This window comes from Leucopleurus acutus, assembly GCF_964270905.1.
Source record: "Leucopleurus acutus genome assembly, chromosome: 18".
NCBI lineage: Eukaryota > Metazoa > Chordata > Mammalia > Artiodactyla > Delphinidae > Leucopleurus > Leucopleurus acutus.
This window is the reverse complement of record NC_139160.1, coordinates 5,660,806-5,685,222: the sequence shown is the minus strand read 5'-3', so window position 1 is coordinate 5,685,222 and position 24,417 is coordinate 5,660,806. Positions and strand designations below refer to the sequence as shown.

At 47.9% G+C, this 24,417-nt stretch overlaps 1 protein-coding gene across 1 annotated transcript in view; it reads left to right on the top strand.

Annotated features, from left to right (window-relative positions):
* Positions 1 to 24,417, top strand: part of FLT1 (fms related receptor tyrosine kinase 1) — a 170,555-nt gene that overhangs the window by 120,221 nt on the left and 25,917 nt on the right. Inside the window, exons 15-18 of the mRNA XM_082859298.1 lie at positions 2,334 to 2,465; positions 12,531 to 12,637; positions 18,309 to 18,441; positions 23,288 to 23,392. Of these exons, the coding sequence (XP_082715424.1) occupies positions 2,334 to 2,465; positions 12,531 to 12,637; positions 18,309 to 18,441; positions 23,288 to 23,392 (477 nt within the window). The remainder of the gene's footprint in view (positions 1 to 2,333; positions 2,466 to 12,530; positions 12,638 to 18,308; positions 18,442 to 23,287; positions 23,393 to 24,417) is intronic.

The window sequence follows — 24,417 nt, the reverse complement described above, 5'->3', positions numbered from 1 at the left end:
TGGACAAAGCCACTGTATCTTTCCCTAAACAAGCTCCTTCCTGCCCCACGGGCTTTATATGTGTTACTCCCTGTGCCTAGAATGCCCTTTTCCAGGTCCTCACCTGCTCACCCCTGCCCACCTCCCGGGTCTCTGCTCAAAACATCACGTGCTCACAGTCTCCTCAGAACACCCCATCTAAGGTAGCTTCTTCACCTTCCTTAACGTGTGACCTCCTTAACCGGGTCTAGTTCCCTCACAAACGTTATGGCTGCTTGAAATGACATTCTTTACTGGTACTTCTCCCAAACTCTAATTTAAGCCCTTTGCAGGCAAGGACTCATTTGCCTTGCTTATTAGCATATTTACCAGCATCTAGACTAGTGTCCAGTACACGGTGGCCCTCAAAAATAGTCATTATGTCAATGAACAAGCTGTGTAAAAAAGGCCACTTTAAAAAGACTAAAGGAGAACTGACCGGGGGTGAGATTTTAGGTTTGTTTGTCTTTTCAGATTTTCTTTATGCTTTCCAGTATTTCTCAAGTTTTCTGTATCAGATACAGTTTTCATAGTCAGGAGAATACAAGCTATTTCAACTAACAAAATACAGCCTCTGGTCTGGTCGGGTTCAATTTGTTCCGGAACAAGCACTTGGTGCGTGTTCATTTCAGGGTCTTGCCTTTTCTCGGTGGCCCCCCTTCTCCCATCACCTCTGATAACCTGACCTCAACTCAAGGCCCATATACTCCATGACGCCTTCCCTGAGTGGCCTATTCTTATTGAGCTCCTCCCCGGCCACACTACATTTGATTGGGTCCGCTGTGCTACGTGTATTTCTTCTCACGCATCAAACATTTTCTGTTTGCTGGTGTGTGCGTGTGTGTGTGCGTGTGTGTGTGTCGAGGGGTGGGGAGGGAGAGAGAGAGACACAGAGAGACACAGAGAGAGAGAGAGAGAGAGAGAGGGAGAGAGGGAGAGAGGGAGAGAGGGAGAGAGGGAGAGAGAGGGAGAGAGGGAGAGAGGGAGAGAGGGAGAGAGGGAGAGAGGGAGAGAGGGAGAGAGGGAGAGAGGGAGAGAGGGAGAGAGAGGGAGAGAGGGAGAGAGGGAGAGAGAGGGAGGGAGGGAGAGAGGGAGAGGGAGAGAGGGAGAGAGGGAGGGAGGGAGGGAGGGAGGGAGAGAGGGAGAGAGGGAGAGAGGGAGAGGGGGAGAGGGGGAGAGGGGGAGAGGGAGAGAGGGAGAGAGGGAGAGAGGGAGAGAGAGAGAGGGAGAGGGAGAGGGAGAGAGAGGGAGAGAGGGAGAGGGAGAGGGAGAGGGAGAGAGAGAGAGAGGGAGAGAGAGGGAGAGAGGGAGAGAGGGAGAGAGAGGGAGAGAGGGAGAGAGGGAGAGAGGGAGAGAGGGAGAGAGGGAGAGAGGGAGAGGGAGAGAATGTATGTATGTTGTGTTTGGTGTGAGTTGATTTTCCCTCCTGGACAGACACGGTGTCTTAGCCTGCCCCTCCCTACCCCCCCAAGTCTCTGCCACAGGCTAAAGTACAGTCAGTGCTCAAATACATGGGGCAGTACTTGCTATTGAAGCGACTGGGTCTGGAAGCTCCTTCCCTCGCACTGGCTCCACAGTAATACTTACACCTGCATTTACTGAGCACCTACTACGTGCTGGGCAGTTGCTATTCGTTTTCCCGTTGATTGAGTAGGAACTGCTTTCACTGTCATCGTAAGACTGAGGAAACTGAAACAGAAAGGTGACGTAACTGGCCTAAAGTGACAGAGCTGTGCTGGGGAGGCCTTGATTAAAGCCCAGCCCAAGCTCTTTACCACTGTGACCGACGAAATGGGATTGGCTTGGACCACTGAGCCACGAATGTGCTTTCCATCAAACTGCACGCTCTCGGTTGAGTCCCTTAGCCTCCCCAAACTTCAGTGTCCACGTTTGAAAGATGGAGACGATAACCCCTTACAGGGTGGTTGTCGAGATAGGAATGGGGTGTCGGTCGTGCCTGACACACGGCGGGCATTGAGGAAATGGTAGTTATTATTATTATTATTATTATTATTATTATTATTAGATATGCTACCTCCTTGATATGTGCTCTTTCAAGTTGGGGGCCGTAGCCCCATCTCATTTCTTTCTGGCCTGGGTCAGATCTGCGTCTCCCAAGTAGGGGCTCAGAGCTCTAGAAGGTACTACGAAAAAGCCTGGAGGAGAGAAAACAAATACGCAGCCCTGGCCCAGGTGAACCAGAGCCTGTACTTCCTCGTCTGGAGGCATAATGATAGGAAGAGGGTTGTGTTACAGAAGTGGCTGTTTTGTTCTGTCATCCAGGCTCACTCATCTAAACATCTCTCGCTCCCCAGGAATTATTTTAGGACCAGGAAGCAGCACGCTGTTTATTGAAAGAGTCACGGAAGAGGATGAAGGTGTCTATCACTGCAAAGCCACCAACCAGAAGGGGTCCGCGGAGAGTTCGGCATACCTCACCGTGCAAGGTAAACAACTGCTCCAGAGAGCGTGAGAAGCTGCTCAGACACCTATTTCCCTGTTTGTTGAACTTTCCACCTCCCAGCGTCCCACTGCCCCTCCAGTCTGTTCCTTTCCCTGACCTCCTTTTCCCCTCCCCGTCCCGCTGGGAAGGCCTGGCTGGTTCCCCTCCTGGCGAGGCTGAAGGTGAGGACACAGGCCACCGTCGGAACACAGTCTCTGTGGGGGGACAGTAGTTCCCGGAAGACAGGAGAGCCAGCTGCTGCCACAGCCATGACACTGACCCACAGAGAATGACCAGAGTGGCCACACCTGTGAAAAAGAAATCCAAGAAAGCAGAAGATGGGTGTAGAGAGAAAAAAAACCCACACACTGGAAATTATCCATTCTTTTTCCAGTTCCCACCAGTTACACATATGCTGGCTCTTCCCGCCGTTTTCGTAAACTGGTTTTTTAACACGAAGTAGCCTGCAAAATACTCTGAGAGAAGCAACACGTGATAAACAGACCACGTGGAAGAAAAATATTCCAAGGGCTTCCTCAGACAGTTTTGTTGAGCAGCAAAACCTAAAGGGACCTCATCCGACCGTGGACTCTGGCCATGTGGCTTCCATTTAGAACAGAGATTAGACCTCAATTTCAATTCTCCAAAGCCAAAAATCATCCCAGAAAACATAACGTTTATGGCACCGTAAAGTCTTCGAATTGGCGCCTCTCAGATGTATACACATCTATGGCTCGCTGAGGTTTTACATGAAGCGATGGAATTTCTTCAGTAGCCTGTTTGCAAATGCTCCCCAGTAGACTTCAGAATATGTAAGCATTTCTGAAGGGAATCTTGCAGCGGTTCGTGGTTACCATCATCCTCACCCCAGCACACTCGGTCCTGCACATGCTTCTCCTCCAGCCTCAGCTCTCATCCCCTCACACGCCCCAGGCCCCCCACCTGGACTAAACCGGAACACACCGCACTCCCCCTGGTCCTCTGCCCTTTACACGTCGTTGCCCCTTTGTCTGAACAGCCTTCCTTCCCAACTTGTTCTCCCCCAGACAATCCTACTCCCACCTTTTACTTTTTTATCTTTTTTCCTGAAGTACAGTTAATTTACATTGTGCTAGTTTTAAGTGTACAGCAAAGTGATTCAGTTATACATTATACATATTCTTTTTCAGATTCTTTTCCATTATAGGTTATTACAAGATATTGAGTAGAGTTCCCTGTGCTCTACAGCGGGTCCTTGCTGTTTACCTGTTTTATATATAGTAATCCTACTCATCTTTTAAAATGCACTTTCGCTCTTGGGTCACTTTCTCTACACCTCATCTCTCGTGTCTCACCACCATGCCCCCTGAACCCCGTGCTCCCACAGCACTTGGCATGGACCTTGAATACAATGCTCATCATCGCGCATTATTCTCTCTCCTGGTCCAGAGACTCGAGAAATGTTCGTTGGATTAATCTCTTTAGAAAACCACCAGTGAATGTCTGAAAAGAGAAACACATCACTATATTGTTGAGGGCATTCGAGAGAAGCCAAATTAAATTAAGTCAACCACTTATATATCTGCCCAGGACGCTGCAGGATATGGACGTGCAAGTCACGATCCCTAACCTCTCTGTGCTTTGAAAACCTAGTTGGAAGGCGATTGAGGGGAACGTGAAACCGTTAGAACCAGATCAATGAACATTTTGAGCTCCTCCTGTGGGTAACACAGAAACCCTAGTTTGTATAAAACAGACTACACAGTGCCGCTGATAAAGGCTAAAGGACTTCCTAGAGGCCAAAAACGATAATGGCGAGTGACTTGACCTCTGAAGGAGGCCTTGCGGGATGTTGGATTGGCCAAGTGGATGGGGCAGGAAAGAAGACAGCGAGTTAAGTGGCAGCTCGGGGCCTCCCACACTGATAGCTCCCTTGGCAATGACAGAATCTCAACAATTCTAACCATTTCCTATTGGCCGGTCCATTGAATTTTCTGAGGAATCGGTACTTTTGTTTTTAAATTTATCTTACTGAAGTATAGTTGATTTACGATGTTGTGTTAATCCTACCGTACAGCAAAGTGATTCAGTTATACATATACATTCTTTTTCATATTCTTGTCCATTTTGCTTTCTCACAGGATATTGAATATAGTTCCCTGTGCTATGCAGTAGGACCTTGTTGATTATCCATTCTCTATATAATAGTTTGCATCTGCTGATCCCAAACGCCCAATCCCTCCCTCCCCGAGCCCGAGGAATTGGTACTTTGGATTCATGATCTCTTTTTCCTCACGGGGCATTAATCTTCAACATCACTTAGAGAAACGGTCTAATCTGCAAGGTAGCTGCAGACACTATATATATGACTCCTTCTTTTCACCCATTATTGCCCCCAACAGCCCTGTTTTGAGTTCTTGTGTCTGCTTTTTATACTTTTTCTGCCGTCTCCTCCTTTGCTCCCTCTTGTAACTCCTTCTCTGCTCTCAGAGTGATGGCTGTATCCAGCCTCTCTGCTGAAAAACTGTGGTTAGCTGAGAAATTACCTGATCAGCCACCATCAAGCCACACATGAAATATCTGTACCTATTTCTAAGAGAAGCATAAACAAACGAAGGCATATCCTAATACGGTAATGATAAAACAGTGCAAGGAAATGAGGATGTTTAGTCTAAAAATGAGTCCACTCGGGGAGGACAGGATTGTTTTCTTCAAATATTTAAAGAGCTTTCAGACAGAGGAGATGTTGGCCTCATTCTTTGACTCACCAGAAAAGATAACCAGAACCAAGGAAGGGAGACGGTGGTAAAATTTCAGAGAGGCAGGTTTCAGCTCCACATAAAGGTATAATTTTGAACAGGAGGGATCTCTGAAAGTTGACAGTACGTGCATCTTGTGAATGAGACGCAGTATCTTGAACAGAAGTACTCTGGGCTCATTGAATAAAAATGTCATCCTTGGACGCTGTTCAGAACGGTTAAAGGCAGTACCTGCCTAGTGATCTCATCACTGAAATGAGACTCCTGCTTCTGGAGTCTAAGTCATTTATTCTTCTCACTCTGGTGGGTGTGAATTAGGTGAATCATGCTTTAGACTTGGGCTTCCCTGGTGGCGCAGTGGTTAAGGATCCGCCTGCCAATGCCGGGGACACGGGTTCAAGCCCTGGTCTGGGAAGATCCCACATGCTGCGGAGCAACTAAGCCCGTGCGCCACAACTACTGAGCCTGCGCTCTAGAGCCCGTGCGCCACAACTACTGAAGCCCGCGCGCCTAGAGCCCGTGCTCCACAAGCACGGCAATGAGAAGCCCGCACACCACAACGAAGAGTAGCGCCCGCACACCACAACTAGAGAGAGCCAGCGCGCAGCAACGAAGACCCTTCACAGACAAAAATAAATAAATAAATTTATACAAAAAAGTGAAAAAGCTTTAGACTTGATTTCCTCATATATGCAGTATAGACCCTCCACACTGACCTATCTTGTCAGGTTGAGTTTAGGAAGTGAAACCAGGGAAATAAGTTGTGTCTGTGGCTATGTTTAACATATTTAAAGAGGTTCACAAATTAGCCAGGAAGGAAACTGTCTGCTCTTTTTATTTCCTTTGAAAAAGGATTCTTATACTCATAGATAAAACAATGTGTTATTTTTGTATCTGAAAAGGATGAGCGGACTGGGGAATCAAAGTGGCTTCTTTAAATAATCACAGGTCTTGTTTGGTTTGGACTGCTCAGGAGCTCACGTGGAGTGCTCAGAGGGGAAGTTCTAATATTAAAAACAACAGCAACAAAACTGTAGCTAACCAAAATAATTTCTGCACTGTTACAGTGCAACGGGGGCACATTTTCATCCAAGGATTTAAAATAAACTATACTTTATCATTATTAGTAATAACCACTATATGTGTGTGTGTATATATATATATATATATATATATATATATATATATATATATATATACACACACATATTCCTCTAACAGACTTAGGCTTTGCTATTGAAATAATAGCAAAGCAGTATAATAGCATTTATAATCACACAGGAGAAAACAACTTGAAGAATAGTTACCATTTTGAACATTTTTTTGAGGAAGGCTGCTGGATGCAGAAATCATGGAAAGCACAGGACTGCCTCGGGGCACTCTGAATACTGCAAATGGTACCACAGGTGTGATTTGTAAATTTTGGGCCACAATAATCGCACATTAACACGTTTCGGGAAAGGACTCGCATGGCAGGAAGGATACACTATGTTCTTTAACATCTTTAACAAAGTCCCAAGAGTAAAGGGTAAGAAAAGCTCAGAAGGGACTTGTCTTGAGTATCCAGCCTTTTTTCATCACGCTTGGCCAGCCTTGAGTTTGCATCTCTTTTCTGAGCCTCCTCTGATCTCTGACTGCCCCTACCTTAGCTCCTCTCTTCCTAAAGCCTGCGTGCCCCCACTTCTCTCTCCCTGGCTCTCCTGGCACTAGGGAGGATGCGATAAACTAATTGACACGAAGATGTTGGTGACTGATGTCACTCCTCTCATGGGTTGGCAGTTCAGAAGGGTTTCCCCAGGAGAGAACAGAGAGAGACCGACCTCTGAGCAGGCAGCTCACTAATTTCACATGGGAGGGCTGGGGGCGGGATGTGCATGCCTTTGTAATTAAACCCAAGCAATGACATAAAGTTGGCCTTGATCAAGAATGCAAAATATGGTGATGGAATTCGATTACAACATCTTAATGCTTGTTGACCGTGTGGTCCACTGTTTTAAGCACATAACATGCAGTAGTCTCCTTCAATCCAATGAGGGTTTTTTTTCCCTACTTACAAGTGAGAATCCGAGGCCCCGAGAGGGTTAGGACCCTGTCCAGGGTTACAAAGCTCGGAAGAGGCAGTGCTGAGAGAACTGGATCCCTGTTTAACCGCTCTGCTCTCCTGCCTCTCAGCCTGGTGGGGAAGAGGCCCCACTCTGAAGCCAGGTGCGTCCCTGCTCGTGAGCCGTGCAACCTTGGACAAATGACTTCCCTCCTGGAGCCTCAGTTTGCTCATCTGCAAAATGGGTGCGAATAATGGCATACCAACCTTATAGGGCTGTTGCAAGGATTAACACATTTAACACCATATCTGGCATATGATAAAAACTTCTTCAATATTAGCTAACACTATCATTTGTTAATATGATAAACCAAATTCCATTTCAACAAAACTTTCTGTATTATAGTTTTTCTAGACTTAGCCAGTAAGTCACAAAAATGGTGTTCTGGACCACAAAATTCCTCTTTGACCTAAGGATTTAACCTCCTGTGATAAAAATGTATTACAGAACTGATAGGATAGCCATTTTAAGTAACTTTACTTAAAATTACTCTTGAAATGTACTTCAGATTTAATCCAAATAGAGTATGCCTCCAATCACTGTCCTTAAGAAGAATTCCAAGTTGATGGCTGTACACGAGTCTATGTAGATTCCTGTAAAGCTTCGTAAATAGTATGAAGGCCAATTTTAATGCCCAGTAAACCTTAGAGACTTACATAATAAGGTTAACTGGATTACTGGTTACTGGATTTTCAATCAAAGGAGGCAGCCCTGCTTGACTTGCTCACAGGGGAGGCCAGGCCTAGGTGCACTGATTTTCTTTTCATCCATATATATTTATTGAGACTTTCACCAGGCCAGTGCTCAAGGCGCAAAATGAACAAGAAACACACCCTCCTCTCTGTGTCCTAATAGCTTCGTGGGCAGTAAACCCACATAAACAGTTACCTCAAATTAAAACAAAGCCAGAACCAGAGAATAACTCCTAAGCCAGGCTGCAGCGTCAGGCCAGTTTCTCAGGGAAAGTAACGCAGTTGTTCGTAGAAAATGATCAGTACTTGGGTCAAAGTCTGATTCGTTTTAGAAAGAAAAGATAAATTGTGTCATATGAGATGTGTTTGGATGAAGAAAACGATCTTGCTCTTGAAGTCCAGAAAGTAGTAAGAAGGGAAAAAAAGGAAAAGGCGGGCGTTGGGGGGAGTCCTTCAAAGTGACAGCTCACACTGGCTTTACCCATCTCCCCGTAAGGTGGGGTGCTCTTGTCACACATCTGAGGGATGAGGAAGCTGGGGCACAGAGTCCTTGGCCTCAGACATAGCTGCTTGTAGGGTCACATAAAGACTTCCTTTTCTGCAGTTAAGGAAGGCCCTGGGGCCAGGGACCCTGGTCTTTTGCTTGGGGAGTTTCCCCAACTTCTTGGGAGGCACCGCCCAGTTATACTGCATGAGCTGAGCTGCCTGATTCTGTTGCCTGTTGACTCAAGCAGTCTGGTACCCCTCAGAGCCACATGTCAGGGCTGGTGTGATGCTGCCGCATTGCACAGCCCGGGCCCCATGCAGACAGAGCTGCCATCACTAGCAGAAAGGCCCAGGGCAGGACGGCAAGACACCGCCCAGCTGTACAGACTGTAGACAAGGGTTACCATCTTCAGAAATCAGCCCTTCCTCTGTCTGGCACCTGCCCTTCCTATCCCAGCAGGGATGGGACGAAGCCTGGGAGGGTAACTGACATGGAATGTTCTGGGCAGTGAGGTCAGCACCCTGAAATAAGAGGTACAAATACCTGACCTCTTCGAAACAGCCACCTTCTTGTCATTATCCCGTATAAAGATACCCTTGTACCATGTCCTGGTGCTGGTCTCTCACACACACCAGATGGGAGGGACGTCCCTGAGATCCAGTGCGAACTCCTAGTATTGTCAAATCCCACCCACGTTCCACTGGCCTCCTTCGCGGGCCGTCTGCAGCTGGGCTATTTCATGCACCGAGTTCATCAGCTGACACCAGCCAGGTGAAGTTGGGTGTAAGTCCGGCCAGCGTGTAGATGTCTGACCTCTGAAAACACATCCAAGAGCTGGATGGGAAGAGATACTGCTGATTTAAATTAATCTATAGCAGACTATCCTAATAGTTACTTTCCAAATAAAGATGGAGATCAAGTTATCAGACAAGATAGAGGTAGAGCCTAGATACTACATCTTACAGAATGAGTTTAGTTCTCAGTCAACCGTAATAGAACATGAAATAGACCTTTCCCTTCTAATTAACGTTCATCTTGAAGATGTTTTTAATGAGATGATTCCTTAAATGCCTAAGTGCACACAAACACATTTGCTCCCACTGCAGGGAATTCTGCCAGAGTAAGGACCGTGGAATTACTTCGGGGGCTCAACTTCCTGCCCCGGCGAATGCAGTGGGAAAGTTCCCACGAGAGGGGGTCTCTCCCAGGGCATTCCGTGCAGGAGGCCTCTGCGGAGGCTTTATGCAGACAGAGCCGTGTCTTAAGATGCTCTCAGCATCTCCAGGAGCCCAAGGCCACTGTGCCCTGGAGTAGGTCCCAATCAGTTTTTCGGTTCCACAAAACGCATTTGCAGCGTAAGCAAAGAAGTGTGCGCGTGCGTGCGTGCATGTGTGAATACAGCAAGGCAACGTTAAACCTCTTACTGCGGGGGAGGAAATCCAAACTCACAAACTTGCGCTTACGGTTTTCCCATCAAGAGGACGTACTGAGAGAAAAGGTGGTCATTGAAACTTCTCAGTCTCAGGAGATTCAGGGGAAAAGTGACGGCAAGATGCCACAGCAGCGAATGAATCCAAATTCATGCACTCACTCACTCACCCAGCACTTTCAGGATGCCTCCCTGCTACGTGCTAGGCACTCTTCTCCACACCAGAGATGCAGCAGTGAACGAGAGGACCTCCGTTCCACTGCTTCACGCAGTAGAACACACCCGTCAGTTCATACCTGAACACCAGACCGTGAGCTCCCTTCCGTGCCCTTTCACTTACCACCGTACACCAGCACTCAGAGCAGAGCCTGGGACACAGGTGATGTTCCGTGTGTTTATCAGATGAATATACGTGAAAGGGAATTTGGCCCGGAACCCTTTGAAAGCTTCGTGAAACTCTCTGGAGACAAAGCAAAGTATGATTTATCCGCTTATTCACCCAGTTCGGTGAGTGGGGATAGAAAGATGAATAAGGTGTGACCTCAGCCCTGGGAAGCGTACATCCCGGTAGAGAAAGGGCGAAGGCCAAAGCACAGAGGTGCAGAAGGGCTGGTCTATTTACGAAACTACAAGTATTTTGATGTAGAGCACGTGGGAGGGCAGCAGGAGATGAGGCTGAAAAAACAGGCAAGGTTGGGCAGAAAGGACCTAAGGGCTTGGGCTTTCTATGCTGACGGGGCTGAGGGTGGGCAGCAACGGTGGAATTTAAGGAGTCCCAGGATGGAATCCATGATTTGGCAAGATGACACGGGCTGGAGCGGAGGAGAGACTGGGGACTCAAGGCTGGTTAGGAAGCTGATGCGGTCATTCAGGGGGACTTAGGTGGTGATCACGCGGTAGGACAGGGCGTGACAATTTCATGAGCCATGGAAGCAGAATAAGCAGGACTTGGGGATGGGCTGAAAAGAGAGAAAAGGCCAGATTCCCCTCTAGCCGTGGTGAGGATAATGGCCACAGGAAGTGCAGGTATGTGGTGGCTGAACGGAGAAGAGGGAAGCGGCCTCGGTTTTAGCTTGTGTATTTGCTACCGTTGAGGGCAGAGAACCTTCACTGGCAGCAGCTGCCCACAGCACTGAGTTGAAACCACAGGGATGCACACATTTCTCTATGGTCTGGTCCCGTCCTGCATCCTGCATTATACTCCGTCAGTGCCCTATTGTTTCCCAATTCTGGGCCTTCACACATACCCTTCCCTCTGCCTATAATGCCCTCCCCTGCCTTCATCCCTGTAGGTCAAAATCCATTTCACATGTCACCTCTTCCAAAAGGCGTTAGAGTCCCTCATCTCCAAACTCTTTGTACCTAGTTTCTCTGTATTTGCCTTACGCCTCCTGGTTAGGTTGTGAGTGAGCTCCTGGGGAGTGACAGCAGCTTTCCCTTATTCACCTTCCCATCTCCTTGCCTGGGGCAGGACTCAACTCTTTGAGTTAAAACAAAGAGCCCACCAGATAAAACTGTCATGCATGAAATGGGGATATCCTTGCCCCTATTCATCGGGCATGTGTGAGGACTCTGCACAAGGTATCATCAACCACATCACCAGTTCTTTCTCTTCTTTTGGCCGCACGCAGGATCTTAGTTCCCCAACCAGGGATCGAATCCCCGCCCCGTGCAGTGGAAGCGTGGAGTCCTAACCACTGGACTGCCAGGGAAATCCCTCACCATTTCTACAAGGAATACGTTTCACTTGATCTTGGCCTAACTTAATAGTAAGACTCTGTCTCCTTTTAATGAAGTTCAAAGAAAGGAACATCACTTTAGAGTTCCTGGGAAAGTGTCCACTGGAATCAAGAAGCAGGGAACCACAGTTCTGGCCCACTGGAGCCTTCCTTTACAAATCCCAGAGACCGTCCTCTCTGGAAGCTTCTCTTGGATACATTGGGTCTTTTCTTTTTGGTCATGGAGAAACAGTGCTCGGCTTCGGATCTGTGTGGTTCTGGGAAATAAGGTGATTGGGAAGAACTGGCTCTAGCTGGTACCTCTGCTGAGCTCGGCCCTGCAGGCCGCCTGTTGAGAAGCCCCAGACGTGAACAGCGGGACTGCGGAGCGCTGGCCTGGCCGCTCCAAAAGGAGTGAGCAGGCAATTGTGACAGTCCTGGGGTTGTATTTTTATTTTTAAAACCCACTTTGAAGAATTTTGTGAGTCCCCAGGGAGACTTCTTATGTCTTTTTTTTTTTTTTCTTTTTCTTTAGAATTTCCTCTAAAACCCATTAGGGAGATCTCATATAGTCCAGATTTAGCGCTGTAATGAGGTTTTGTTCCTGCCTTAATGTTTTTTCCCATTGTTAATTTCTCCTCTATTTCTGGGACTGTTTGCAAACTCGACAGCAAAATTTCTGGAAAGTCTTTTCGTTTCCACGTAAGTTTATGATGATAATAGCACGGACCCTGCCGGACCGAGAAGGTAAGAGGCTCTGTCCTGGAAGCCAATTCCTGCTCCAGTCAGCCGATTGCACTCTGTGATGAAGCATTCCAGGTCACCGACCTTCTTCTGTCAAATCACAGACCCGGAGTTTGCGAGTTGCTGTTTAACGCCCTCTTGGTGTTTTTATCTCTCCAGGAACCTCAGACAAGTCTAATCTGGAGCTGATCACTCTGACATGTACCTGTGTGGCTGCAACCCTCTTCTGGCTCCTGTTAACTCTCTTTATCCGAAAACTGAAAAGGGTAAGACCACTTCAGATGAAATGCTATGCTTCTTTTTGCATCATCTGCCCAAATGCCTAGCAGCGCCGTTGGTGTAGTGACATCATGCACGGTCCCCCCCACCCCCACCCCAGAATGCCTGCCTGATGTCCAGAGCAGGCCCTGAACAGATGGCAGACCTCTTCCTCCCTCTGACCTGGTGAACACGGCAAATGCATCATTAAAACGTCTCTTGGGATTTCCCTGTGGTCCAGCGGTTAAGACTCCGCACTTTCACTGTAGGGGGCGCGGGTTCGATCCCTGGTCGGGGAACTAAGATCCTGCATGCCACACGGCCAAAAAAAAAAGTATCTCAACCCTAACGTGGGGTCTTCAGAACAAAAGCTAGAGCAATGAACAGATGACTATTTCCCAGACACAGAAGGGACATTTTTGATATAAAGTCTTTCAATTAAATTCAACATGAGACCTGGGAAGCGTTCATGTTCTTAACCTCTCTCTCTGCCAAGAACCAAAAGGGAAAAAGCAAAATAAAGGCGCAGCTCTGTCTCAGCTCTGCCGTCCCATACTCTTTGAGCCCCATGATAAAATGAAGTTCTTTAGAGTGTGAGGCGCAGGGTGGAATTCAGGACATCAGATTCCTATCATTAGGCCTGGAGCACAGTTTGCTTCTCTGAAGTTTAGTGGGGGAAAGAGCCAACCCTGACTCATTCATTCGTGGCCCAAATATCTCCCGTGTGCCTGCTCGGGGCAGAGTGCCAGACCCTGTTAGGGACCTCTGACAACAGTGCAGAGCAAATGCTACCAAGCCGACTAAACAACGCATAAGGGAGGGGAAGTCTGCAGTCAGAGAGACAGCGCACGTCTGGGGCTGGAGCAAGCCGAGGGGACCCAGTGAAGAGGAGAGACTGACGGGGGAGAGGTGGGGATGAGAGACAAGGGGCGCAGGAAAGGAGAGGAGAGGCTGCGGTGGCTGCCCAGGCAGGGCCCTGTAAGCTGCGGGAAGAAACTCCCTCTGTGTTGTAGAAGTGAGAGGAAGCCTTGAAGGGGTGAGGTTAAGCAAAGGTGGGTGATTGTAAGGGTGAGAGATCTGTGTCTGGAAAGATGATTTCAGCTGTATGAGGAGAAAGGACCAGAGTGGGCAAGAGTGAATAGAGAAGAACCTAGCAGAGGACCTTGGTAGTCCAAGTCAGAAATGATGGTCATGGGACTTCCCTGGTGGCACAGTGGTTAAGACTTCCACACTCCTGATGCAGGGGGTCCAGGTTCGAAACCTGGTCAGGGAATTAGATCCCTCACGCTGCAACTAAGGAGCCCGCGAGCTGCAACTAAAGACCCAGTGCAACCAAATAAATAAATATTAAAAAAAAAAAAGAGAGAGAGAGAGGGACTTCCCTGGTGGCACAGTGGTTAAGAATCCACCTGCCAAGGCAGGGGACATGGGTTCTAGCCCTGGTCTGGGAAGATCCCACATGCCACGGAGTAACTAAGCCCGTGAGCCACAACTACTGAAGCCCACATGCCACAACTGCTGAGCCCACGTGCCACAACTACGGAAGCCCGCGTGCCTAGAGCCCGTGCTCCGCAACAAGAGAAGCCACCACGATGAGAAGCACGCACACCTCAACAAAGAGTAGCCGCAGCTCGCCACAACTAGAGAAAGCCCGCCCGCAGGAACAAAGACCCAACGCAGCCAAAAATAAATAAATAACTAAAAAAAAAAAAGAAATGACTGTCGCTTAGTCTAAATGATTAGAGTCAAGAGATATTTGGGAGATAAAATCAACAGGACTTGGAAGGTATCAAGGAGGCTTCGTCAATTTCTAGAGATGTCTTATCCCTTATTAGAAAGCTTTTTTTTTTTTTTTTGTCTACACCACAGGGCATGTGGGATCCTAGTTCCCCGACCAGGATTGAACCCGTGACCCCCTCAGTGGAAGTGCGGAGTCCCCACCACTGGACCACCAGGGAAGTCCCTATTAGCCCTTATTAATGTGCCAGGTCTTTGTGGCACCTTGTGGGACGTTCGTTATGTTGTATCTCAGTTAATCCTTTAAAAAACTCAAAGATGTAAATATATTATTATTCCCATTTTATAGAGAGGGAAACTGAGGCTTGGAAGGGTAAAGTAACTTGCCCAAAGTCACTAAGCGAGCTAGAATCAGAGCTGAGTTTTGACCCAGCTTGTTTGACCTTAGACTTGCTATTCAGAACCAGGATGGTGTACTTTACAGTGTCGGTAGGTGGGACGGCAGCCCTCCTCCACGGTAAGTAGCATCAGGCTTTTGTTGTATGGAGTGATTGGCTTTGAGACGTGACAATGAAGGCCACTGCTTTCGAAGGAAAGGAAAGTTAAACAATGGGGTTTTGAAAGGGGAGGTACATCATATAGGGAAACAGAGCTAACAATCTGTAAGGGAGGTACAAAGACTACAGAGTTCAAAGGACGAGAGGGGGAGAAAAACTTCAGAGAAAGCCCAGCTTAGAGACAGACTTTGAAGGCTGTGGCTGGAAGAAAAGCAGCAGAAAGACACATCCCACCTGAACTCCTGCCCACTCCCCAGGCTAGGGAAGGAGTCTGGTTACCTTGCATAGAGGAACCTAGTGGAAATAAAACTGGAAAGGCAAACTGGGACTAAATTGAAGAGGTCCTTTGTATTTCTAAAAATTTAGGAAATTTTAACGTCAATAAAAGGATGAGAGGGCTTCCCTGGTGGCTCAGTGGTTGAGAGTCCGCCTGCCGATGCAGGGGACACGGGTTCGTGCCCGGGTCCGGGAAGATCCCACATGCCGCAGAGCGGCTGGGCCCGTGAGCCATGGCCGCTGAGCCTGCGCGTCCGGAGCCTGTGCTCCGCAACGGGAGAGGCCACAGCAGTGAGAGGCCCGCGTACCGCAAAAAAAAAAAAAAAAAAAGGATGAGAGCAAGAAAGTATCGTATCAGTAACCGGATGCCTATAGAATTCGAGAAGTAATTGGTTGTAGGAGGTGAGGGGGAGCAAGGTGTAAGGAATTATTTCCAGACGATTCCTCCAACCTCAGAGTAAATCCTCGCTGATAAGGGCTGGATTTTCTCTCGTTTTTTTTTTTTAATAAATTTATTTTTGGCTGCGTTGGGTCTTCGTTGCGATGCGCGTGCTTCTCATTGCGGTGGCTTCTCTTGTTGCGGAGCACAGGCTCCAGGTGCACGGGCTTCAGTAGTTGTGGCACACGGGCTCAGTAGTTGTGATGCGTGGGCTTAGTGGCTCCACGGCACATGGGATCCTCCCGGACCAGGGCTCGAACCCGTGTCCCCTGCCTTGGCAGGCAGATTCTTAACCACTGCCCCACCAGGGAAGCCCTGTATTTTCTCTTTTTATCCTCACCCTGCATAGGCCAGTGTTACAACTAAAGCTAACGTTTATTCATACTTCCTATACTCCAGGCCGTACTTTCTTTACGTGGACTATTTCATTTGATATTCACAGCAACCCTGTGAGATAAGAACCATTATCAACACTCTTTTACAGACAAGAAAACTAGCCTTAAAAAGGTTAAGCACCTTCCCCAAGGTTATATGCTGGTCCGATTCCAATCCAGGCCGTCACATTCAGAGCCTGGACTCTGAAGCGCCTGGCGGTGCGATTTCCACGCCAAGCACCTAGTGGCTGCTCGGTGTTCATGTCAATTGAAGGAATAAATGTTTGTCAACCAAGATTCTACTTTCATACTCGTCTCAAAGCCCCTCCTGAAGGCTTGTTGGGCGTTTCCTCTCATCCGCCTTATTGAGATGAAGCGCAGATTCCACAGGTGCCGTGTGGGAAGACCGCCTTCAAGGCCTGCTGCCTTGCCTCCATCACCCCTGCCCACCTTCCCTCACTTCCTGCAGGACCCAGGCTGTCCCTGGCTGGGCTCTAGCTCTTCCTGTGCTCTTGGAAGACTGGAGACCGTTTCTCATGGCCGTGGCTACAGCAGACACTGAAAGCTTGAGTCATGAAACCTCTTCCAGCAGTGAGCACTAATGAACACCCAGCACCCTAGCGTAGGAACTTACATTCCTCTCTAGCCGCACCGCCTCGCACGAGCTTCTGACAGGCTGGGGCCCTCCCGTCTAACACCACCGGCAATCGCAGTTCGTGACAAACGTGCCCCCTATCTTTCTCCATTTTCCACTCTTCGTGGCAGGCAAATCTTCCTGCCTTGAGCTATCTGTCACACATTTTAGTGATAATTTTTGTGAGAAAGAGACAGATTGCAAGTGATGGATGAGGTGAGCTGTGACAGCCCAGAACGGGGTGAGTCAGGGCCGAAGAATGTGGGCTGGTGTGAAATGGGGTGGATGGAGAGGTTCATCTTCTCTACTGAACTCTCATCCTGTTTAGGGAAGTGCACTGAAAGGAAGGGCCTGAAACTCATTTAAATGAAGTGTACATAACTTCTAGGCAAGAGTTATCAAAACCTAGCATATATAGGCAAACATACTTCCCGTCTGTCCTGCCCACAGAAATGCCGTCAGTTCTACAATGAATTAATATTAACGGGGCATCACCCATTAATGTGAACCTAAGACACTAAATGTAAAACCAGTTACGTATGATTTGAAATAAAGGGTGTTTTCTGGGCTTAATCTGCATTACCGAGATAAAACAAGCACTAGAAGGTAGAGGCCACCTTATTTATTTGACCAGTGGCCAGAAGAACCTGGAATGTGACTGTGTGTAAGTCTCACCCCTTGGCCTTTGAAATAATCAACTTCTATTTCTTATTGAGGATAAATCTTTTTTTTTCCTTTTTGTACATTTTTCTTTTTATCTTTTTCCTGCATCTGAGTCACAGTAATGTATGGTAAATATGAACTTGCAATATATTGAATAAGTTTGCATTTTACATGAATTTTAATATAAATAACTCTAATTCAAACGGAACAGTTTGGATGAATCCAATACATCTGAACAGGGACTCACAAAATTTTGGTCACAAAAAAAAAAAAAAATTTTGGTCACCAGGAAACTTGTGTAGCCTACTTGTTGGTGGATTCCTTTATTTCAGAAGTGCTGACTTTTCAGTGTTCGTGAAGTGCTGAGCTCAGAACCCTTTTTCTTAAACTCCTCCAGGAAAATCTTGTACTAATCTCACTATAGTCTTCTCAGGTTGCTGCAGCAGCTAAGGGGCCAGGCCTTCTGAGGATATTTAAACACTTCACGTGAAATGTGCCTCTCAACCATCCCAGGGATCCTGGGTTTACTTTGCCACCTCTGGCCTTTCTTGCAAATGTAGAAAAGCCCAGTCGTGGAGCCCGCTGTTGACTCATCTGTCGTGTGTACTCCTGCATGTGGAGAATGGTCATGGACAGTTATTTTTAGCCACAGTTTGGAATGATTTTATTAAAATGCCTTGCATTTTTTTCAGAGGACTATTGCTTGTTTAAGAGCAAGCAATGGGATCACAGCAGGATCTGAGCGCATCTGGTCTGAGACAGGACGGTGGGGCGGGTGCCGCAGAAATGCATTGTGGGAATAGTAAGGGGTTGCTGGATGAAAATTGCACGCTCACGTGGGATGTGTCTGTGTGTATGCAGAGGGTCCTTCCTGTTCCCCACCACGTGGTTTCAACCCTACGAACCAAAATAGCACGCGACGTTGCCAAGTGTGGTCTCTTGAATATCCGGGTTTTTAAAGTTGTTTCCTTCTTGGTGACGTTGAGATCTATTTCTCAGTCTTCTTCCGAGATGAAAACTGACTACCTATCGATTATCGTGGACCCAGATGAAGTTCCCCTGGATGAGCAGTGCGAACGGCTCCCTTACGATGCCAGCAAGTGGGAGTTTGCCCGGGAGAGACTTAAACTGGGTAAAGTATTTATTCCACAGATTCCTAAACCCATAACCGAGCACCTACTACTTGCAAAGCACTGCGCTTTGAGGGACGCAGAAGTCGACTAGACTCGGGATTCTACCCTACCCTCTACTTCTTTAGAGATAAAGAAGTCTCTAGAATCCTAAGACAGAAGGTCAAGGGGACAAGGCAGCACCTGTTAATTCTTTCAACAATTATTAAGCAGCTTCGCCGAGCAGCAGATGCTCGTCTAGGTACTGGGGATGCAAAGGTGTTCGAGTCTGTCCCCTCGAAGGGACAAGGACACAGCTGTAAGAGCCGATAAGTGGAGGAGAAGGAGAGAGCTTAGTTCCAGCAGAGTCTTACGAGTACAGACACTCTTAACTAATGACATATTTGCGGATGAGAAATTGGTGACGTAGAACACAATTCAGGATAAGGAGATGCAGTAAAAGCGAATATGTGGTGAAAGGGTTGGTGCTCTGCAAGGCTGAGGATCAAAACCCCCTCTGCACGAACCTATGAATCACATGCTTTGAATTTCCCCGGGTGTTTGAAATGTCCACACAGAGAAAAAAGCCCTTGGGGGTCACTTACGTGTCATTTATGAAGAGGGAGGATTGCTGCTTCCTAGGTAACAGGGACGCTCTAAACACCGGGCCAACGTGCTTTCTCTCCAGCTTACCCCCAACCTCCTCCAGCTCAGACAGCACAGTGCAACTTAACCTCCAGCCCACGGTGCTACAAAACGACAGGAGCCTCAGATACTCTTGCCCAGATATCTGGATAGTGGCTTCTGAAAGTTTTCCACTCTCTCCTGTGTGTGCCAGAATCATTAATATTCAGAACTAAGAAAAGAGATCATGGAGCCAGCGGAGCCGGTTGCTCCAGTTCACTCACACGGCCCCCCCTCCTCCACATGCAGACTATATTGGGGTAGGGGTGTGAGGGGACAGAGAGGGAGAAATGGCTTTTCTTATTGTTCTCTTGGGCCTTGAAATGATTCCACTTACAGTTCTCCCTCCATGAGAAAGAAGACTTGGCCTCAAGAGTGCCTGCTGTTTGGCTTGGGGAAGAAAATTAGGAATCAGTAAAAGGCCGGAGAGACGGGCGAAAGCCAGCAATGGCTGCTGACGGGGCGGGAAAAAAAAATCAACTAAATTTAGAGTAGTTCAGGGCAGGTGGCACACTAGATGAGTTCCTTCTGCAAGTCTAAATTATATGGCAGCTGGCCCAGCCCACCCCGCCAGTGACCTTGGCAGGGAACATGGGATAGTTTTCCCACAACCGTAAGCCATTCTCAGGCCACACTGCTTTCCAGAGTTATTAGTCACAAGCAGACATGCGTCTTTCTGTATAGGAAACACGAGCTTTCTGTCCCATTTCTTCATTCCTTGGCCTAGTACCATTGTGATCCTTGACGACACATCAAGGGAGAATGCTAACCCTTCTACCAGAATTCCCCTGGGGCTCTGGGAGTTTAGAGAATCCCATTTCAGAAGAGTCTCCTTGAAGATCTTTTGGTTCTTTTCCTTCCCGGAGCTGCCAGATGCTATGATTCGGCTAATGTACGTGTGAGTGTCTTTGACGGATGAGGGTAAGTGGGTCAAATCAGCTAACTCTGCCTTTCAATGCAGAGTGTGGCTGCAAGGCACAGGAGGAGATTTATTTGGCTTAAAAGACAAATACATGGGCTTCCCTGGTGGCGCAGTGGTTGAGAGTCCGCCTGCCGATGCAGGGGACACGGGTTCGTGCCCCGGTCCGGCTGCATCCGTGAGCCATGGCCGCTGAGCCTGCGCATCCGGAGCCTGTGCTCCGCAACGGGAGAGGCCACAACAGTGAGAGGCCCGCGTACCGTGAAAAAAAAAAAAAAAATACACATGACAGAAAGTAATCTGAAGTAACGTCTGGCAACTGAAAGTAACCAAAATTATGTCTGAATGGATGAAGAGGAAAAGCTGGCTTGAGGGGCAGTCACAGGGGGTTAGAAATGCAGAGAAATACACAGACCAAACGGCTTCTGATTTCAGCTGAGTGTACCCTGGGTTACGACTCGCAGCCCTGGTGACAGAAGTCAGAACTGACAGCACCTGATAGACGCAGTGAGAGTTTGGGTCAAAGTTGTTGCTACCATTGAAATTCCTGAAACCCAGAATGAAAAAAACCCCTGTTTTGTTAGAGATGCCTCACTCAACCTGGGCGAGAATTCCACTTCTATGCGTTTATCACAGAAGTTGGGATAATGCCTGACAGTGCGTCTTCCCATTGGAAAGTAAAGTCAGGATTACCTAACATGGGAAAGCACACATGGAGTGTGGAATGTGGCAAGTGGACGGTGCTGCCTAGTGTAAGATGAGCCCTGGATGCCCAAGAGGGTCTCAGCCCCGGGCTGCCCTGTACTCGCCCCACAGTGTCCCAGGCACCCTGGCCAGTCACTCTCGGAGGAGATTCCAATATCCTCTCATGGTATGACAATGACCTAGCACTTTTCCAAGTTAGTGGCATTTAGGTGACACCAAGGAGGATTTTAAGGGAAAAGAAGGATCAGGCAAGATCGAGTCCGGTGTGATGGGGCTCCCCTGACCCTGGAACTGCAGATCCGCCAAAGGATGGCAACTGCGCCAGATGATTGAAGAGCCCGTGATAGCTTCGGGCCGTGCTCGAGGCGGCAGTCAGCTTCCAAGAGGATAAATGAAAAGACAGGGAAGTCTAGGGAGTACGAGCGCCTTCTCACTGGTCAAAGCAAACTCCCCAAACACTTGTCAAAATAAAGTGTTTTGTGTGATGGCTAAGAAGGGAATGCACGGGGGCTGAAGCTGTGGGAAGGAAAAGGACGTCGCCTGCCGCAAGTGAGCAGGGGTCTGTGAACCCTGTGGAGAGCTGTCCCAACACAGAGATGCTCTTCATCTGTCTCAGACTCAGGACACTTCATATTAGATGGCAGAAGGCAGTGCAGAAGAAAAGGTGTTCTTTCACCCTACAAAAGCAAGGGATAAGCCTCTAACCAAAGTGCGCCTATGCTTACAATCTGGAGAAGGTACCTGCCAGTGTTCTTTCCAGACGTGATTTCGGGGTTCACCGGAGGCTCTTTTATTGAAACGAGAACTCCTGACTTTGCTATTTCTTGGATGCTTTTATCTGGAGAAGGGAGCAGAGACTATCCCTGTCCATGGAGCATGCTCTGGGAGGATGACCTGATCATCCGACAGGTGCACAACAGGTGCACGACAGGTCACATCCGACAGGTGCACGACAGGTCAAATGTGCACGACAGGTGCACATTTGACCAGGGGAAGCGTGTCGTTTCACCAGTGTCTCCTCCTAACACAGAGAGTGTCCCCGTGAGACCCAGGCGGGAAGACGCTGCTGATGTCACTGGGGACGGAGCTCTTTCCACCTCCTCACTGGACGTGACCTCGGGTGGGTGGTGGGCGGGAGTTGCACATAAAAGTACAAAGCTTCTAATAGGATGAGGAAGCAGGAAAGCTTCATTACCAATTTTCTAGGAATCTTAAAACACAAACAACAAACTGTGTCCTTTGGGGGAAGGGACTGGCGTATGAAGAAGATAGGAAAGAAAGGAGGAGGGAAAGTTAGCTCACTGAAGGCGCGTTATCAGAACAGTCTCAGCATGAGGACTTGGTTGGAACTGGAGGCTGTGTGTGGAAGTAACACTCCCCCTACCAGGACTTACTTTTGACCAGAGGCATTCTGCTGGCTTTCCAACACCGCCCCCCCCACCGCCCCCGCCGCCAGAAGAACCCAAAAAAAGGCGACTTCTCAGGCTCACTCTTTTTTCTGCCGTATCATGCTTGAGTGCACAGCTTCTCTAGGTTGTACTCAGCAACCTGTTTCCTGGTGGAGCAGAAGGAAGCCCTGATAGAAAAGGTGGCGGAGGTGTTCCAGGGGCAGGGGTGGTCCCTCCTCATCTCTGTGCACCGTTCAGGTGTGCAACTCACGGGGCCCCCTCTGGCTACCCAGGACTGCATGAGACTTGCTGTCAGCATCTCACAAATTCCCAGATGCGACTCTTCATTCTGCACTAATACACAGGGGACCCAGGTGCATCAGGCACCAGGCCAAGTTCTGGGAAGATTCAGACATGGTCATTGCCCCTTTGAGTGAAGTTTGTCTCATTCAAGGGTGAGAAAAAAAAAAAAAGTGTTTAACAGTCATTACGACATAACGTACCGGGTACCGTGAATGAGACCTCACTTTGTCACTGCATCTGGCAACCAGCTCTCTGTGGCTGAAACAAATTACTAGGCCCATGTTTGGAACCATGAAGATTTATAATCATCATGTAAAGACATGTTGGAAATACTGGGAATAGCTTGCCTGGCGAGGAGGTCTGAGAAACGACTTAATTATTTTTTGGTAGCTCTGAAGCATCATTATAACCAACAGCTGTAACCCCCCTTCTCAATTTCCTCCCTTTGCTGAAAACAGATCAGAAGAAGTGAGCTTAAGTGGCAAGAAAAGGGGCTTAGGTTAAACATAGGGAGATTTTTGTGGTAGTAACGTTACTAAACAATGGAAAAGACCACTCAGGATGTGGCAGCCTCTCCCCACAAGAAGGACTTTGTAAGAGAGGAAACTGGCCATCCACCTGCACCAGACGCCTTCTAGGGGCCTAGCCTAGCTGCGAAGGATGAGGGCAACACAGTAGCACGATAAAGAGTTGAAAGGAAGATACCCCAGAAATGTGTCCTGACCCTTTTGGGGTCAGTTCATTGGAGATTCCATTCAGAGCTACATGCCACACATACACACACAGGGAAAAGGCCCTTTCTAACTGAAAAAAGACTTAAACGCACCCTGCTGGCTTGGCAAACAAACCAACGTCTTCTTCTCATTGTAGGCAAATCACTTGGAAGAGGGGCTTTTGGAAAAGTGGTCCAAGCATCTGCATTTGGCATTAAGAAATCACCTACGTGCCGGACGGTGGCTGTAAAGATGCTGAAAGGTATGGATGGTGTAAGTTTGGCTTTCAGCTCACCCATTACGTCCCCTAAATGCTGGCCCAAGTTGGGTGTGGCCTAGGAACAGACAGAAGCCATTTCTGCTCTGGCCACAAAACTTGCTTCTGCTGGAAGCCCCTTGACCTCCGGAGCTTTAGATGAGACCAGCAGGAGCTCAGAATAAACCTTGGAAAGGAAACAGTTCAGCGTTATCCACGGGAAAATGATTTCCGTCTCCTCAGAGATCTTTCTCCTACCACATCTCAGATTTTTCTAGAGTACCAGGGACTCAAGCCCACAGGAACCACAGGTACAAAGTTTGGGAATGATCCATTATGGCGTTATGATGGCAACTTAGCTGTACGTCATAAATCTCAAAGGCTTAGCTGGGGCTGAACCTCACACTAAAGTAAGAATATGAAGCTAGAACAGTTGAGTTGATCAGAACTTCAAGCTGTTTTATAGCGTCAGGACCCACCCATTAAACATTTCCTCTTTAGAAATAAAAACAAAAAACCGAAAACAACAAACTATCTTCCTATGTTGAAGATACTATCACCCTGTGAGGCACTGGGAGGTAGAGACGAAGCACACGGTGACTTACGACCCGCCCCTAAGACAGAGTGAAAATGAAAAGTCACTGAAAGTCACGTCAGCCAAACATCTCCAAGACTCATAGGTCCTTTAAAGCATAGAAAATACTTCACTGTGATGAAATTGTCATGTTACTTCAATGCGTTTTAAGCTTCCCAAACCAAAAAGAAACAGGACTGAAAACCCAAAGGGCAATTTTCAGCTTTCCAAAGTCTCTAAGATATTGCCAGGGGATTTTGAGGCGTAGAAGGCTATGCGCCCAGCTAAGCAGGTAGCTGGCAGAGGTTCCAGCAGAAAGGCCCATGGGCTGAGGGAGACTTCAAAGCCTTCATTTTCATCCAGCAGTGACACCGTCATTGTAAAAAGTCCCATGTAATAATACTTTTCCACTTCAAAAGGCTGTTGAGTGAAGGCTCTGATAAAACTCTGCAACGAA